The following is a 19468-nucleotide window of genomic DNA, read 5'->3' as shown; positions in this document are numbered from 1 at the left end:
TATGTGCTGTATTCTTGGCACGTAATATTGTCATTTTAGCGATAATTTCACACATATATGCCATATAATCGGGAGGTTTAGCTAGTCATAAAACCAGTTTCAACCCACCGTTGTTTTCTTAAAATATTTTTTAAATTTTTAAAATATCCTGTACAGAGTCAAAAATATGGAAGTTGTTATAAAATAGTTCGTTTCTGTGTATGTTGGCGTTTGTTTTAGGTAGCATTTCGGTGTTTATGTGGTTTTGTTGTGCTGCTTAATTTACAATGTTATCGTTGATGTCTTTTCCTCGGTTTTGGTTTGTGACTCGGATTCATTTCAGTCTGAAGATTAATGTCTATTAAACAGCAGTATACTACTGTTGCCTTTATGATTGCATAGATATCAAGTTACAATTGAAATATTGCTATATATAGTTATCAAAGGTACCAGGGTTATAATTTAGTACGCCAGATGCGTAATTCGTCTACATAAGACTCATCAATGACGCTCATATCAAAATATTTATAAAGCCAAACGAAGTACGAAGTTGAAAAGCATTGAGGATCCAAAATTCCAAAAGTTGTGCCAAATACGGCTAAGGTAATCTATTACTGGGATAAGAAAATTCTTAGTTTTTCGAAAAATTCAAAGTTTTGTAAACAAGAAATTTATAAAAATGACCACATTATAGATATTCATGTCAACACCGAAGTGATGACTACTGGGCTGGAGATATAATTCGGGAAGAAACGTCCAACAGCAGTGGCATCGACCCAGTGGTGTAGATAGTTATCAAAGGTACCGGGATTATAAATTAGTACGCTAGTCGCGCGTTTCGTCTACATAATACTATCAATGACGCGCATGTCAAAATATTTATAAAGCCAAACAAGTATGAAGCTGAAGAGCATTGAGGATCCAAACTTCCAAAAATTTGGCCAAATACGGCTAAGGTAATCTATTCCTGGGATAAGAAAATCCTTATATATTGGTCTATAGATTTGCTCGATGCTTTTTTTTTCTCTTTTGCAGCTTATACAATACAGAGGACAGATACCATAATGGTGTCTGCTGGAGCAGCTATATCTACAAAAAAAGAAAAAAAGTTATTTTTCTGAATGGTATGCCTATTTATAAGGTTACGGAACCAGGTTCCAATTTGCATATGACCTACACAAATTGTTTAGGAAAAACACATGTCTATGTTATTTTTTTTAAAAGAAAGAAAATATATTACTGCCATGCCTCAATTAAACATTAAAATGGTAGAATCTTTTGAGTGGTAGATGTTGTTTAAGGACAATACCAGCTTTTTGGGGGAGAAAATCTAATATGACTTGTACGAGGAGTTTTTCTGTTTGAATTAGAGTGTTCTCTTTCAAAATTTATTCAAGTCTACGTTTTTTGTTTAAACAGTTGATGCATCTTCAATAACAATGTACTAAATAAAATAAGGTTTCAACTTATATAAATATTGAAACTGAAACTTTTATTATTAATTAGTTTTGCGAAAAAACAATGATTCACATTGTATTTTTTATGATATTCTGAAAGATTTATCATTGACATCTGACTCACAGCGTTAGATACTTGAAAGGTAGACAAGGGAATTTTACATTCGTTGTGTATTTAAACGACACAGTTATATGCCATTTATTTTAAGGATCCTTATAGAATTTGGGTATTTTGTAGAGTTAAGAATATGAAAATAAGGAGATGGGGTATGATTGGCAATACGACAACCATTCCCAAAAGTTCAAATAAAGAAGCAATCAAAAGCAATTGTACGGGCTTTAACAATTAGAAAACCCCATACCATATTGTCGGCTTATCATTTTTTATATTATTTTAGCATTGGTGGAATTTTCAAGACAAAAGAAATAAATCTAGGCCGTCAAAAAGATCCTCGTTAGTAAATAAAGTTGTTAATAGTTGTTTAAATATTATAGATTGTACTTTTGACCTACCACATTAGAGAATTTTCACTGGTTGTTTTGGTTTTTTTTTTTACATTTAGAGAACGATATGACGTTCAGGTTCGAGAAATCGTAGATATAAAGGAACATATAGGTTATATGTGATTTGATTTTTTTGAAATTAAAGGCTCAACAAACTTAATAGTTCGAACCATAAATGCAAGCTTACCATTGGTCCAGTTTCTAGGTGTGAAGTTTTTGGTGTAAAAGAAAAGTGGCATGGCTCCATGCTTTTCCCATGGACAATACGGAGTTTGATCAATAACAGCAAACCATCCATAATCTCCTGGACATCCATGATAACTTTTATTTACAAAAAACTTGCGCCCTAAACTTCTGAAGAAATAATCAGATATCAACATGATCACATTGTTTACCTGTATATGATAATATACAATTATTTTCAGTGCCTGGGGAGATATGAAGATGTGTTCACCCAAGAACATTCGTATTTCATGAGAGCATCGCCCGATGGAACTATATCTTTTCGAGGGTGAAAACATCTTCATATCTCAATAAGCCAATGGAAAATGAATGTTTTATTCCACTTCCTATACTGTTTCCCTTCCTGAACATTATTCTTTATCTTATCCGCTTGTTTTTGTTTTTGTAACTAAACACGACATTAAGAATGATAATCAGAACTAAACATAATCTATTCAGTATGATTCCTTTTTTTCTATTAGACCTAAATTAATTTTGAAAACGAAATTACTTTACAATCTCTAATAGTATTCAAAACGTTATTTAAAGATTAACCGCACGTAATGTGGTCAACGTCATGTGACATAGCCTCGTCCAAATCAATTGTTGATTTCGTTATCAATACTAATAAGTAATGCAATAATACCATGTGAGATAATTAAATTATATACGATGTAAAATATTATATAGTATAGTATATGATATGATATGGTATGATGTATAGTATAATATTATATTACTTAATTGTATCTCATGCAATATATTAAAAATTCTTTTTTATAGAACGATGATATACTGTTATTGATAAAGTTTTAATATTTAGAGATAAATACACAGCAAGAGAAAATAATTGTAGGTTGCACTTTGTAAATACAGCTGTTTCTCAAAACACGCCTCTTTTGGGGAGTAATTGAATATTCATAGAAAATTCATTTTGTTTACATACTGGTTCCCAGTTATGCTCTCTGTTTTCCATATCGCAGAGACAGAACTTGGGAATGTTACCAGTAAATAAACACGTGCATATTGTTTACATTGAAATCTGTGGTAACCTTTCATTCGAGGTAGGGGTAGTTAAGAAAATTAGTGTAAGTTTAAACTCTGCGAAGTTCAGGGCATATAAACGTTGGAAATATGCCGCACATCCCTATATTTTGACCTTTGAAGAAAATTGTGGTGCATATGAACTTTCAATTCTAGGATAAGATTTTTTCAAAACTTCATAGTAAAAGTGGTACAGTTTTAGCCGTAAAAGGAGTTCCTATGGGAAATTGCATTGTCAATATTTACAGAAATGCAACCTGTAATTAGTTATATAACCGACAGTAACGTTCTTATGTGCTGTTTTTTAACATTTCACTTAACAATTGGAAATAATACTATCTTTAACAAACAATATAGCTATTGACCTAATAACTAGGCTGATTGCACTTATAAATTTATAATGCATATATTAATTTGGCTTTTTTAATGCCTATAATCATGCAATCATTAAAACTATCTTGATCATTATTATAATAATAGCCGTTTTAATATGTTCTCTTTAAAACGACTCTGAATCAACAAGTCCATGTTTTTGATACCTTCAACATGGTCATGTATTGTTCCTAATTGTATCCAGAATATTTATTATCAATTTACTCCTATTTCTTTACCATGTTTACTGTATACAAAATAAGTTTTAGTCATTATAATAAACTATAGGTAAACTATTTACCCAGTTATTGAAAAGAAGTTAAATGTACTGCATGATTCCAAATCATTAAAACTACTGTCTGCTAGATTTGCTTTACTGAACCAGTTCATCCTATCTGTATTTCTGCCATTAAAGGTCATCCATGCAACAACATGATTATTCTTGAAAAATTCAATTTTCACCTGCGAACATAAAAATAAAAAAATGATTAAAATCTTATATTAAAAGAGGGACGAAAGTTACCAAAGGGACAATCAAACTCATAAATCGAAAATAAACTGACAACGCCTGACTATAAATGAAAGAAGACAAACAGACAAACAATACAACACATGACACAACATACATGACATAGAAAACTAAAGAATAAGCAACACAAACCCCACCAAAAACTGAAGGTGATCTCAGGTGCTCCGGAAGGGTGAGCAGATCTTGTTCAACATGTGGCACCAGTCGTGTTGCTTATGTCATAAAAAATCCGGTAAATAGTCTAATTCGGTTGGTCACATTCTTGAAAGGAAAGGGGATTGTAATTACGACGTAAGGAACATATCCGATTTCATTTGTGAAACGGTAATTCCATAATGGTCAACCAACTCGTGATGGCGTCCATAAAATTTATTAAGGGATGATTTCAACTTCACCATTTGGAACTCTTGGTTTAATAGCTTCCTTGTGAGCAGCAACCCTCTATAAAGAAAATTATGAAGGGAAATAAATAGTACATCATAGTAAAATGTTGTTAGTTATTGTTTGTATAAAAGATAATTTAGTTAACCTACTTTTCTATAAACTTATCTTTCCAAGAAAAAAGAAACAATGTCAAACACCATGTTCAAACCTTGGGCTTCGTTTTTATACAATTGGTGCCTTTGGTGTTCGCTATTTGTTATAGATATATATAGAGCTGGATCTACTTTCTTTATTACTATAGTTATATCAGTTATAAAATACAAGTTACCGTCTTTATATTTGCAGTATTCCAATTATCGATAACTTTATTTCTAAGATGGCGGCTCGTGCCCTGAGTAACGAACGATGTTGGTAGATCGTTACACAATGCCTGGTTGTTCCATGCGTCAACGACAGATTTTCCATTTCCGGAAAATGCTGTAAACACAGGAAACCAAACTAAAATGTAAAAGTTTTTATTTCACATTTAATGCAAGATAAAATGTCATATGATATAAATTGTTAAGATAGCTTTCAAACTACGTTTAATTCAAAATTTTCTACATAAGAAAATACATATAACAATTCATGAACATAATAGTTGTTATCCATTCGTTTGATGTGTTTGAGCATTTGATTTTGCAATTTGTTTACGGACTTTCCGTTTTCAATTTTTCTCGGAGTTCGTTTGTTTGGTTTTTTTTTTTTACCTTTTTCAAGTATAGATTCCAAGCGTAAAAAAATTCTCGCCAGATGCTGAGTTTGTCCTCAAAGAACTGATTAGTGAGTCGGGGAAAACATAAGAAGTTGAAGAGAATGACAGACCCACAATTCAGAAAGATAAGTTGAAAATCTCTGTTGGGTTCCTATGACTTTAACTTTAAAGAGGACAAATTTTCATTCTATAATTTAATCAACTTATTCATTTGATTCTATACCGAATAGGCATATTTTGTTGAATTTTCTACGGGCGCATTTAAATACTGCATAAAACGACTAGCACTAACATGTATATAGTTCTTACCTTCTGTTGTGCTGACACTTTCTTTAACAACAAGCAAAATCAGAGCTAAGATACACATGGTCATTTCAGCGTTCAGTTTTATACTAGATCATAAAAGAATATTATCAAAATAGATACATGATGCATACAAAATAAATTACCTTATCAATAAACGAAAAGTTAAAATATTGTTTTTAGAATAAAATAGAATAGAACATTTTATTTTAGGATGGTTTACATGAAAAATTACAAACATACGCTCAGTAGAGCTTTTTGCCGATATTTCTCTTTTTATTTTATTTAAAAGAAAAAAATTGTGATCTGTTTGGGTTTTCTCTTATATTATCAGTTATATTAAGTTATCAATCAAAATGACACTATTTTCCACCGTATTTAACGTCCATAAAATTAATAAGTCACCGTTTGTATTCCATATATGATTTGTTAATAGGCTTTTTTGTTGAAATCAGCAATCATTCAAAGATTTATATCTGATTTATCATTTAAAAATTGTTAAAATGTTCACTTACATTAAATACACTTCCAGTTTATCACTAGAACAGTATGACAACGACACTAAACTGTATTTGTTTGAACGTGTAATTCACAATATATATATATTCCTGTTATACATTGTAAAAACAAATCGTAGATGTGGTTTTGGTGTTTTTCCAAACGGTAATTAATCTCAAGGTTGATTTGATTTTAAGTTTAATAATTTTACTATTGTCGGATTTCATGTTTCATTTTTAACATTTGCGACTTTTTCATAAAATATGAATACAATGCGATAAAATTACATTCAATCCCATTAAACAAAAATAGTATTTTTATAAGTTTCCATCCTCATTAGTCCGTTGTTAGTAGTTTTTGGTCTCTCAATGAAGCACTGTCTTCAAGTGTTTTCATTTTCCATTTGTCACAGTGCTGTAACGTAAAATACTTCTTTTCTTTTGGTTTAAAAGCACTTATATTTTTGTCGAAATTCAAATTATCGACGCCAAAACTGTATTTGTATTTTTCGTGTAATTCACAATATCCATCTTTTCCTGGTAATAGATTAATAAAAATTGATCGCAGTTGTGGTTTTTGGTGTTTTTAGTTGTCCAGATACATGTAGCTGTTGTTAATATTTTTGCTAACTTCTAAATATGAAGTTGTTAAAAAAAATCACAATGCAAGAAGGTCACACAAACAAAATCAACATTTCGATAAAACAATTTACTAGAATTGCAATTTACTTTTTTTCCATCTTAAGCATTCATTTATACATATAAATTTGTAAATGAACTAATAAAAAAAAAGTACCAAAGCATTGACTACACTACATTTACATGGCTTACCATGTTTTCCGGAATAAGTAATGAAGTACGATATTATTTGTCAATGTGAATATAAATCACTGAGTTTATTTATGAAATTTTGTTCCTCTATGCTCTTCAACATCGTACTTTATTTGGCCTTTTTAACATTTTTTAATTCGAGCGTCACTGATGAGTATTTTGTAAACGAAACGTACGTCTGGCGTTAATATAAAATTTCAATCCTGGTATCTATGATGAGTTCATTTATACTACAATAAGCAGGAATAACTTTCCCTTTTATAAGACTTTAGTCATCTCTATATCATAGTTTTTCTTATGAATGTGGCAATTATCTATTTTTCACATTATTATATAAAAAAGAAGATGTGGTATGATTGCCAATGAGAAAACTGTCCACAAGAGACCAAAATGACACAGACATTAACAACTATAGGTCACCATACGGCCTTGACCAATGAGCAAACCCCATACCGTATAATCAGCTATAAAAGGCCCCGATAAGACAATGTAAAACAATCCAAACGAGATTAGTTAAACCTTGTGTACAATTGAACACAGTGTGGTATGAATACATAATACGATGAATATGTTAATTCAATAGCTCTTCTCCAAAAATTGATACAAATTTCCAAATTTCCATTGGCTATTCGTTAGGTCAATGATAAATCTTAAATATCAAAGACAGGGTAATACTTTTTTATTAATTCGTTTTTTATCACTTTATCACTTTATCACTAGAACAGTATGGCAACGACGCTTTAACTGTATTTGTTTGAAAGTGTAATTCACAATATATATATTTTCCTGTAATATATTGTAAAAACAAATCGTAGATGTGGTTTTGGTATTTTTCCAAAGGTTAATCTCAAGGTTGATTTTCGTTTAATAATTTTACCATTGCCGGACATCATCTGTTTCATTATTAATATTTGCGTCTTGTTCATAAATTATAAATACAGTGCGATAAAATTACATTAAATCTCATAAAACAAAAATAGTATTTTTGTAAGCTTCTATCCTCATTAGTCCGTTATTAGTAGTTGTTGGTCCCACAATAAAGCACTGCCTTCGAGCGTTTTCGTTCTCCATTTGTCACAGTACTGTGACGTAAAATACTTCTTTTCTTTTGGTATAATACCACTTATATTTTTGTCAAAATTCAAATATCGACGCCAAAACTGTATTTGTGTTTTTACGTGTAATTCACAATCTCCATCTTTTCCTGTTGTAGATTTTTAAAAAATAGATCGTTGTTGTGTTTTTTTGGTGTTTTTCCGAAGGTTACGCTTTCTAATTTTTGTGCAGTTATGCACATATTTCATGTAAAGTTGTCCACTACTATAGCTGTTGTTAATTTGTTTGCAAACTTTTAAATATAAAATTGCGAAGTGTTTAAAAAAAACACACTTCCAAGAAGGCCACAAAATTAACATTTCGATAAAACAATTCACTAAAATTGCATTTTACTTATTTTTCCCATCTTAAGTATTCATGTATATATTTGTATATGAAGTACAAAAAAAGAAAGGTACCGAAACACTGACCACACTACATTTACTGGGCTGACAATGTTCTCCGGAATTAGCAATAAAGCTAGATGTCATTAGTCAATTTAAATATAAATCACTGGGTTTATATTTTTCTTTTCGAATAAACTCATGATAGATACCAGGATTGAAATTTCACATATACGCCACACGCACGTTTCGTCTACAAAGACTCATCAGTCATACTCAAATCAAAATATGTTTAAAATGCCAAATAAAATACGAAGTTGAAGAGCATTGAGGACCAATTTCCTTACAGTTTTGCCAAATACAGCTAAGTCATCTCTTTATAAGAAATACGATGAATATACTGATTCAATAGCTCTTCTCCGCAATATAATACGAAATTTCCAAATTTCCATCGACTATTCGTTAGGTCAATGATGGTTTTCAAATATCAAAGACATGGTTATACTTTTCAATATTTCGTTTGTGTACTGATTGATTCTTTAACATGTTAGGACATGATTTATTCAATAATTATAAGTGCCTCTCAGTGACCTGAGTAACCATGAAGTAGTTACGTGTATTTTGTCTGACTGTTAATGTTAAAACCCTTAACATTCAATTGTTTTGCTATAACACCATGGTCTCAAATAAGAAGGAAGACTGAGCTCTCGCAGTATATTTTACCTCGCTACATTCTACATCAGTCTTCAATTCGTGAGCCTGTAATTCAGGGTTTCTCGTTAATAGCTGTCTGTTATATTCTGTTTTATTGTTTGGTCATAAAACATGCCGTTAGTGTTTTCGTTTGATTTCTATAATATAAGCTTATGTCGAGTTGTATTTTATCTTACATGATGTTATATTTGATCATTGTTCAAGTCGCACTGTTGACTTATTGATGCTAATACACACATCATTTGGGCTTTGATTTGTAGTTGTCCTAACACCTCTTTTCATTTTGATATAATTCTCAAATAAACAAATAAATAATATTTCTTTTCAACTTTAAATTACAGCAATAAACCTTCTTGAGGCTCGTGTATTATGTATTATTATTATTAATAAAACTGTTATTACGACTTTGACCCGGCCTAAATAAAGTTGATCCGAATAGCTTTATTATTATTGAATTGAATTTTAAAAACTCAGGCTGATATCAAGCTTGGTCGATCGTCCAATGTCTGTATCACAAAAACTAAGCTATGCATAAAATAGCTGTTACAGCTTTGTGGAGTGTAGTACGTTGACCCGGCCTAAATAAATTTGACCCGAACAGCTTTATTATTATAGAATTGAATTTTAATAACTCAGGCTGATATCAAGCTTGGTCGATCGTCCAATGTACTAAGCTATGAATAAAATGGCTATTACAGCTTTGTTGCGTGTAGTATGTTGAGCCGGCCTACATACATTTGACCCGAACATGCCATCGACATTATAATGAATGTACAGGCGTTAATAAGATTAACCAAAACTTGTCCTGTTATCGTCCGGTTTGCAGTGGAAACAATGAAAACACATATTTTATCATGCAAAATTTACTAATACGAATCAATAATTCAGTAATCTGATTGACTACATATTGATATTGTAAATATTGCAGCTAGGCACATATGAAGACTTTTTGAAAGCATTCGCTGCACTCACTCGCGATAAGGATAACAGTTTGTCTTGCAGCTGATCTTTTATAATATCAGTATGCAGACAACCTGATATTTAGTTCATTTCACATTTTACCCAATATGAAATCTATAACACTATTTTTTTATATTTTCTGGTTTTTTTATGTGAGCTATCGTTTTTGTTCAAATGGCAATGATTTGTTCTGTTTTTCATTGGTTAAGATTTTGTATTATCCACTCGGATTTCATGCTTTTTGTATTTTTTGGAACCAGACAAAATGAAGTTGCATGGGCTTGATCACATATGTTCCATTTAAATACATTGAAACTAAACTCACACAGTGTATAGAAAGTTTTTAATTGGAAAATTGATTACACTATCATAATTCAGGTAAAATCAGATTTATCTTAAGAGAATCCAGATCTGTACTTTAACCGGTAAATAAAAATATGTTTACAATAAAAACTAATTGAATTACTGGTATCTAATAGAAGAAAAGCATAACGTTCCATATATGTTGGATGTCAGATCAGTTGCCAAACTCTTTCAAAGCAAAACGTTGTTCTTATTTACCAATTCTCTATAATTCTGCTAGGACAGAAATAACCATCGTATCCGCTGGTTCTGCAATATCTACAAAAACATTAAATTAAATTAAAATAACTGCAGCATGAATCTTTAAAAAATGTTTTTATTTGTTCTAAAATCTCGCTTATCTCTTTACCCGAGTATCCAATAATATGACCATTTTAGATTAATTAAAAAAAAAATAGAATGTGCCTACAAAAAAGCAAGTGTACGTATACGCCGATAGCTTTGGTGAGTTTTTTTATAACCCCTTGGTTGATACTGATGGTGGAAGTTTTGTCGGTTATGAAATCGCCATGCCAGAAGTCAGGATGTTGGAGTTGACAACTTATCTTTGGAAGGTTCATTTTTTGTAAATGAGCTGTTTATAAAGTTTAACATAATTCGAATAATAGCAATGTACTAAGGTTTTCAATCCTAAGGGATCGATTGCTTTTGTTGTATTTGGAAACACTTTTCGTTGTTTTTGGTTTAAATACAATTCAACTATGCGTTTGACTTTGCATTCCAATTATATTCATTCTGTTGCACTAGCAGATTACTGTGTAGACGAACCGTGCGTCTTGAGTAAAATATGTATACACCATTTATCTCTGATGAGTTTTTACACTCATTAAAAAACATTAATAGCAAACATCATATAACGAATACATTGTAAATTAAGACATTTCTAATTAGTTCTTAAAAAAAAACAAATGAAAAAGAAAGGCGTTTATTTGTAAGCCTGTCTTATTATTTGGTCCTGCTGGACGTAGAGCAGCCAAGTATCAATCAATCAATATCCTAATTGACCCCATATCTCCCTGTTCATATATCAGTAAGATAAAGATTATTTTAAATATTTATAGATTATCGTTGTTCATCTCAACGAGATTGATTCTCTCGCTTGAGCCGGGACGGCGAAAACGAGAAAGGCAATCGAGTTGAGATGACCAATGATTATCTGTTTATCGCTATTTCACCTATGACGACGTTGTCAATTTCATGTCAATTTTGTTAGCAACGCCACGTGCCTGCTAAGTGTCTAGCGATAATTATCCATCTCAATGCAAGCGAGTAACATGATATGAAAAATTATCACTAAAAAAGATGAAAGGAAAAATTGCACAAAATAGCGATAACATTTCCTATACCATATCAGTTCAAACTTTTAAAAATCCGAATGATGATTTGAATGAGAGTGCAATTTAGTAAAGGTTAGATATATGACTTATTCCTTCAAAAAAAGATTGCATTTTCACTAAAAATATGTCTATTTTTCTAGACCTATGATCTTTTGAATAAAAAAAACACCCTTAAGGTTGGAGATCATCAAATAAAGTGTATATCCCCAATCATAAATATTAACTTATAATAAGTGAACAATGTTTTCAAACAGTGTTTTAATGTGAAGATTATAAATGACTCAATTAGAACTTACTACGTGTCCAGTTTCTATCTGTGAAGTTCTTTGTATAAAGAAACATCGGAATCGAGCCAATGCGTTCATATGGACAGCCTATATTTTGATCAAGGACATACATCCACCCTTGATCTCTAGCACATCCTCCGTAGTTTTGATTTACATAGAATTTTCGTTGATTATCTCTGAAAAAATGGATTTGTTGGACAAACATTTAAACGGACTTGATAAATTAATATAAGACAACAATCAAATGTAATACTGTATCGTGACAATGTTTTTCAAAAAGATATTTATAATTTGACCTTTTCTAATACATGTTTATTTTTTTGTAACTTTGTTTGATTGTGTAGTTTATTCTATTCAATTTTATAATGTGGTTTTAGGCAGAAAACAATTCCTTGAAATACGTCGCTTACACACAGTTTGACTTTCGAAACTTACAATGTGATGGATTGTAAAAACAAAATATACAATGACGTTCATTCACACGGTATTGGAAACCATTCTATGACATAAGGATATCCATTTTCCATGTAATTATAAAAACTTATAACAAAAATACCGAGCTCCAAGGTAAATTCAAACAGATAAGTCCATATAAACGGACACAATCGAACGTTATCAACCGATGGAGGGAAAGAAAAACAACTATAATATCCCCGACTTGGTACGGACATTTTACCATTTTTACGACGACAATAGTGGGTATAATCCTGTTTTATAACTAGATAAACCTACCACTTTTGTGGAAGTTGTTTATAAATCTGTTATATCGACAAAATTGTGTGCGCAAAACAAATATACTAAGTTAATGTGACAACAGTCAAAACTGTGTAAACATATATACATCACGGACAAAATGCCTACGACCAATAGGAAAGAAACATAATAGCACGAATACAGTTAACTGGAAAACTAAATTAAATTAAAAATATACACAACTGCAGCACCTAGAATCTATAACTAAATACCATATTGTATTATTTGAGTAGCAGACACTAGCAATTCATTCATAAGGTAGTGGTAATTTCCAAGGAATTTGTGAGATAAACGACGACACGTTCTTTGTAAAAATCCTGGCTTATTAATTTTGAAAGTAGCAGCTCCCAGCTCTTGAATATCGTAAGAGTTGACAAATGTATATTCCATACGAGGGGTAGTTAGTGTATTGCTGCTAAGGTAATATCGTATGAGTTGACAAATGTTTATTACATACGAGGGGTAGTTAGTGTATTGCTGCTAAGGTAAAGAATATCGTATGAGATGACAAATGTATATTCCATACGAGGGGTAGTTAGTGTATTGCTGCTAAGGTAAAGAAAGATTATCATTTTGAAATTGGAATCGGGACAATTGATCATAGCTTCCGTATTTTGTGTACCACAACTAATTTTTCCAGGTCATAAAGAACATACAAGAAAGTAGTACATCATATAAAAAACAAACTAATTACTACGCATGCGTGTTAGTTTCAAAATACACATGTATGCATATGTTGGTAAAGTGTGTATTAAATGAAACCTAATGTCGTGTTGTCATTGTTGTTTACTTTTTTTCACGATTGAAATTAAATAAAAATGCATGAATTTAAAAAATGAAGGGTACATTATTGCATATTTCACATATCTCAAGTAAATGTATTGTACTTCATAGGTTCCAGGGAACCAGTACGGAAAAATAATGGGATGTTCTACCGACATCATGTACAATGTGAAACTTTGTGGGCCAATGAGCACATCGAACGAGCAAACAAAACTTAAAGTAGGTGAAAATGTCATCAATAGTGTCACATCGGTATGTAATCTTGGTGTTTATTTTGACAGCCGTCTTACCATGGAAAAACAAGTTGCGTCTATCGTAAAATCGTGTAATTACCATCTGTGCAACATTGGACGAATCCGACATTTCATCTCTACGGATGCTTGTAAAACTCTGGTTAATTCCCTTGTAACTTCCAGACTTGACTACGCAAATAGTCTACTCTTCGGCGTTAACAAGTGTCAAATTGAAAGGTTACAGAGAGTTCAGAACACTGGAGCCCGTCTTGTTACGAAAACTATCAAAAGAGAACACATTACACCTATTCTCGCTGGACTGCACTGGCTCCCTGTTGAATTCCGGCCAAAGTTCAAAATCCTTGTATATACGTACACGGCACTGCAAGGAACTGCCCCGGACTATATACAGGAACTATTACATCTCCAAACAACAACTAGGGCACTACGATCAGAGGGCAGCCTTAGACTCGAACTGCCACATGTCCAAACAAAAACGTACGGTGAAAGACAATTTAATCGTGCTGCCGCTTCCCTATGGAACAATCTACCTGTACAAATTCGTCACTCTATATCTGTTCAGTTTTTTAAAAACGATTGAAGACATATTTTTACAGACTTGCGTTTAATAAGCTGTTATCTTAACTCTTATTCCTTTTATTTAAAAATGTGCTGTGATTTTTGTTTTTTTTTGTTTTCTTCGTACAATTTTTATTCTAGCAAAAGTTTTCATGACCATTTCAATTATTTATTATAATCTTTCTGCTAAATTTTTAATATATTTTCGCTTTCTATGTTTTAATTATTTTTTTTTTTTGTTTTTTTTTGTACTTATTATTGATTTTAATTCTATTATTTTTCTATCAATATAATCATTTATGTTCATATATCTTTCATATATACGTTTTTAGTTCTTTTGAACATAACATTTTTTATTTCATTTTGTTTTGTGGTTAACTTAATATATTTTTATCATGTATATATATATATATATGTAAAGCGCCTTAGAGTGATTTTATTGTTATATAGGGCGCTATAGAAATTTTTACTATTATATTATTATTATTATTATGTCCACAATGTGTTAATCAGCTGATAATTTACGATATTTATAGAAAACCCGATAAACTGTTTATCGTTCTTTTCGGTTTTTTTTTTCTTCCTCTTTTAGACAATTTTACACTTCATAATGTCTCTTCTTACTTTGTGTCGTCGTCAAACAAGAATTACGGAACGCATTTGTCAGCCGATATAGGCGAAAGAAAGGATGATAAGCCCTTATATGAAATTAAAAGTATGAAGATTTTTTTCAGTACAATGCAACCTAATCTAGTGCTTTAACATTGAATGACTGTTACTTGATTTGAACTAAAGACAAAAGAGCTATGAATGCTTGACGATGAACTCAACACTGAAAGCAATTGGACAAATATGTGTGCCTCCATTAAATAAAACAAAATAATTATATATTTAGCAAACATTTACCCAGCAATCGAAAAGTAGTTAAATGTACTGCTTGATCCTAAATCATTAAAACTACTCTGCGCAAGGTTTGACTTGCTAAACCAGTTCATCTTATCTGTTTTCCTACCATTAAAAGTCATCCATGCAACAACTTGGTTGTTTTTGAAAAATTCAACCTTCACCTGTGAATTATAGTAATCATATTTCTTTAATATATTAAACATGCACACTTAATTTTTTATATGTCTTTGAACAAGACGAGGCCTTCAGGTTCAAAACCAGTGTTGGCAGGCTCTAAAGTATATAATGATATTTCTCTGAAAATATGCATGAAAACGAAATGTGTTGATTTCTCTTGTTTTGCTGTGAACTTAAAATGAACGTATGAATGTTAATATATTGATATAATGAATAAAATAAAATGATGTCTTAACAAATTTAGTTCGGAACGAATTGTTATAGTTCTGACATAAACCATTATAAGTTGCGACATACCATTCGTATATTTGCATTATTCCAGTCATCCACAACACTATTTCTGAGATGACGCTGAGAACCGACTGTTGCAAAAGACGTGGGAAGAGGGTTGCATTCTGACTGACTTCGCCATGCGTCATACACAGACTTACCATTTCCTTCGAACGCAACGAATACAGGAAACCAAACTGTAAACATTCATCACAGTTGTGTCATACATTTTTTAAATATTTATAAAAGAAAAGTACTCTTTGTAAGTGTGTTTTTTTATGGGTGGCTTTTTGATAGTGTAATCTGGAATTCAATACATAAAATGAGGCATTTGTTAGATTCATTATACGAAAAAATGATAATATAAACATGCAATAATATGACAAAGGAAGCAAATAAATACATGTAATTATAGTTGATATTTATATGATGAATTCATAATTTTTCAATCATGTGAGTAACTTCTTATAGTCCATTGTTAATTTATGTATCATTATCATTTTGTTTATTTCCTTTGTTACCTACTTGGCATCAGACTCGGGCATCTTTTAAACTGAGTTTGAATATGCGTATTGTTGTGTGTTTGTTTTTTCTAAATTAGATAGAGGTATTAGGGGGGGTTAAGATCTAAAAAAAAAAAACACGTTTAACTCCGCCGCATTTTGGCGACTGTCTCAGGTCAGGAGCCTCTGGCCTTTGTTTGTCTTGTATGATTTTTAATTTTAGTTTCTTGTGTATATTTAGTTTAGTATGATGAAAAAAATCGCTGGCAAAAATAAGTTGGTTTACAGTATGTTGAAATTTATATGGAAGTGAACTGATATTCCGGTACCACAAACAGTGGATAGACATGGTAAACACTTTATTGTAAGAATATTTCTAAGATAAAAATATTATCCGCCAAGACGATGTAAAATTTATGAAATACATTTATACAAAAGCGTGGTATTAATATGCATATTGTATTGAGTATATATGTGGAACTGGCAAATACCTAGTAGCTCAATCATACACTCAGACAGTTGTATTTAGTAATAGAAGAGTAATTCAGGTTTGATAAGGGTATATAATGTAACATTCCAATATGCACTCTCTGAGTCTCTACAAACTAGTTAACACATGACGACCTTGATTAACCATGAAGGTTTTGCACAGTCAGTAATGAAACATGATATTAGATATCAATAAAGGCAACAGTAGTATACCACTGTTCGAAGCTCATAAATCGATAGAAAAAAACAAATCCGGGTTACAAACTAAAACCGAGGGAAACGCATTAAATATAAGAGGAGAACAACGACACAACAATAAAATATAACACACACAGAAACTAACTAAGCATTAGACAAACATACTTACTTCGTCTAGCTTTCTTGCGTTTTCCCTTTCCTACACCTGAAGAACGGAGAGATAATTTATATTACACAGGTTAATTTATACAATTACTGTTTTAAAAGTAAACAGTCCGATTTATAATTAATCACTTAATTTATTCTAAATTAAAAAAAAATAACCGTCCTGATCATTTTTCCCCTTATGTTAACCATGCAACTTGTTTCTTGTGTATATTTTGAGTTTAGTATGATGAACATTATCTCTTAACTAGTATACATTTGTGTATAGGGACCAAACTGAAGCACGCCTCCATGTACGGGAGTATCTCGCTGCATTGAAGACATTTTGGTGGCCTTCGATTGTTGTCTGCTCAATGGTGGGGTTGTTGTCTCTTTAACACATTCCCCATTTCCATTCACTATTTTGATAGTTATCAAATTCAAAAAGGATTGAAAGTTAATGAGAATTTTACCGTACATATGTTTCTTTGTCATGATTATTACATGTTATTACTTTCGTTTGAGCTGGCAGTTTGCACCACTACGCACACAACAACTAAGATTAGGAACAGTCTGGTCATTTCACTTATTGTTGTCTCCGTTTATCTACAATAAACAAAAACTCTTTACTGCTATTTATTTTTTTAATTGTTGTCTCTGCTTTTCTTAAACCAAAAACAGTCGTTAGTGTTAATGTTGTTGTTGTTGTTCCGTTTGTCTTAAACCGAAATAAATATTGTTACTGTTTCTTTCTAATTTTTTATCTTCAATGTCTTAAACATAAAATCAAATCGTTACTATTATTTTTAATTTGCTGTCTCCGTTTCTATATTATTTTTTTTTTATTATTTTTTGTCCTTGTTTGTACAAAATCCCAAAAATATCGTTATTTACTGTATTTAATTCCATAGTTGTCTACAAACAAAATAAAAAGGTTTACTTAATTTTCTTCGTCTTGATATATTTCAATTTTCTTTCATTTTTTACACATTAAGGTTTTATCTAACACTACATGGAGATAACTCTGTAAAGTCGGCTAAACGTTTTAATTACATTGTGTTGTAAAAGGAATATCAAGCTTCTCAATGATAAAAATTGGTGTTTGTCAAACTGCTATATAACCAGTGTAATTTTTCTGACAAAACGGTTGGTTCAAATTTTTGAAATTTTTATTTTTTTGTTAAATGATTTACTTTGACAAAATTTTAGGAAAATTAAACGAGCCAAATTAATTTTAGTTAAAGTGTTGGGTACCACCTTAAAACTATTTAATTAGCGTTTAGTTTAATTCTTTTTTTTTTTACCGAAATCGATTCTAATAAATATCATTGACCATTTTAAGAGCCATTTTTTTTTTCAGTCATTTATTTTTTTATACGCAAAGACACTATTTTAGTATAATATTATTCATTACATACCCTATAAGAGATACCAATAAATACCACTTATACACAAGGTACTTGTTTCAATGCCTGGACTATGACTGACAATACATCTGTCAGCAGCTTTTTTTAGTATAGTTTCATTCTCCATCTACGCATGTTAACTTGTTTTTATCTTAACAAACCGTGCCTCCTTCCGCGGCTTCCTTGTTAGGGAAAACAATCTAGATGTGACGCAGGACATGATACCTATACTGAAGATAAATGTTAAGTGAATACTTAACCGATTAATATATCTATATTTGATTTAAATGATATCATTTTGAAATTTACTATGTATATGTTAATACATTTTTCCGAATTGTTGTATCTTAATCAGTGAACCCAATTTTTCAGTTTAATACATATTGCTATTGAAAACATTTAGCTACACACATTCAGATGCATTGCAGCTCTCATTTTTCTCTTTCTGTTATATTTTTACGGTCTATGTTTTTTTTTTCTCAATATTACAAAAGTGTATAATTAACACACTATACTAAGAAAAAAGTAAAATCATAAATATACTTAAGTCAGAGAAAAATTTAAAACGGAAAGTCCCTATTCAAATTGGCAAAATCAAAAGCCCAAACACATCAAACGAATGGATAAAAACCGTATCAATTAATAACACATTTCTTACTTATTTTGTATGTCGGAACTGCTTACTAAGTTGATCAATAAATCCGCCAAGTTAATATTTTTTGGTCTTTATTTCAGAATTATGATGGAAAACAACTTTGTTAGTGGTTTGTGTTAACAAAGTAATAAAAAAGAATGAATCTACATTTTCGAATGTGTAATGTTTTGTCTTAAAAGCAGAACATCATTTCATATTTTAATGATTACGCGATATGTTACAAAGTATCATTACGATATTTTAAACAGAACCGTATATGTGAAAGTTAAACGGGCTGTGATCATATGATAATCTAATTTATTCAGTTAATTTTATATAATTGGCTTATGTGTGAACATAATTAATCAGAAACAAAATATAATTATACCTATGAATCGAAATAACAAATGTTTTGAA

The 19468-nt window shown here is 30.9% G+C and overlaps 3 protein-coding genes across 4 annotated transcripts in view; all 3 read right to left on the bottom strand.

Annotated features, from left to right (window-relative positions):
- Positions 1–334: 334 nt before the first annotated feature.
- The window catches only part of LOC143042808 (uncharacterized), a 98107-nt gene continuing 78973 nt past the window's right edge, over positions 335–19468 (bottom strand). The window contains exons 2-6 of the mRNA XM_076215273.1: positions 5555–5637; positions 4820–4989; positions 3880–4040; positions 2128–2294; positions 335–1068 (exon numbers count right to left, since the gene is read on the bottom strand). Of these exons, the coding sequence (XP_076071388.1) occupies positions 1016–1068; positions 2128–2294; positions 3880–4040; positions 4820–4989; positions 5555–5618 (615 nt within the window). The 5' untranslated portion in view covers positions 5619–5637 and the 3' untranslated portion in view covers positions 335–1015. The remainder of the gene's footprint in view (positions 1069–2127; positions 2295–3879; positions 4041–4819; positions 4990–5554; positions 5638–19468) is intronic.
- Positions 10317–18578, bottom strand: LOC143042807 (uncharacterized). The gene is made up of 7 exons (XM_076215272.1): positions 18430–18578; positions 17526–17617; positions 17037–17072; positions 15705–15874; positions 15231–15391; positions 11986–12152; positions 10317–10610 (listed from the first exon to the last, which is right to left on the bottom strand). Exons 2-7 carry the CDS (start codon positions 17590–17592, stop codon positions 10558–10560), a joined length of 654 nt encoding a protein of 217 aa, XP_076071387.1. The 5' UTR covers positions 17593–17617; positions 18430–18578; the 3' UTR covers positions 10317–10557.
- LOC143042805 (pancreatic secretory granule membrane major glycoprotein GP2-like) overlaps positions 18530–19468 on the bottom strand; it is a 48513-nt gene continuing 47574 nt past the window's right edge. Inside the window, exon 6 of one of the 2 annotated variants that reach the window (XM_076215270.1) lies at positions 18530–18647. In XM_076215270.1, coding sequence (XP_076071385.1) covers positions 18643–18647 — 5 coding nt within the window. In that variant the 3' untranslated portion in view covers positions 18530–18642. The remainder of the gene's footprint in view (positions 18648–19468) is intronic. The other variant, XM_076215269.1, reaches the window with a different exon arrangement.

Source organism: Mytilus galloprovincialis, chromosome 8, assembly GCF_965363235.1.
Source record: "Mytilus galloprovincialis chromosome 8, xbMytGall1.hap1.1, whole genome shotgun sequence".
In the NCBI taxonomy this organism is placed as follows: Eukaryota; Metazoa; Mollusca; class Bivalvia; order Mytilida; family Mytilidae; genus Mytilus; species Mytilus galloprovincialis.
This window is presented reverse-complemented; position numbering and strand designations above follow the sequence as displayed.

Coding starts and splice junctions, on each gene's coding strand:
- LOC143042807 (XM_076215272.1), bottom strand. CDS start 17,592: ATGACCAGACTGTTCCTAATCTTAGTTGTTGTGTGCGTAGTGGTGCAA. Junction 17,073..17,525: donor AACTGCCAGCTCAAACGAAA/GTAATAACATGT, acceptor TCCGTTCTTCAG/GTGTAGGAAAGGGAAAACGC. Junction 10,611..11,985: donor AGATAGAAACTGGACACGTA/GTAAGTTCTAAT, acceptor ATGTTTTTGTAG/ATATTGCAGAACCAGCGGAT.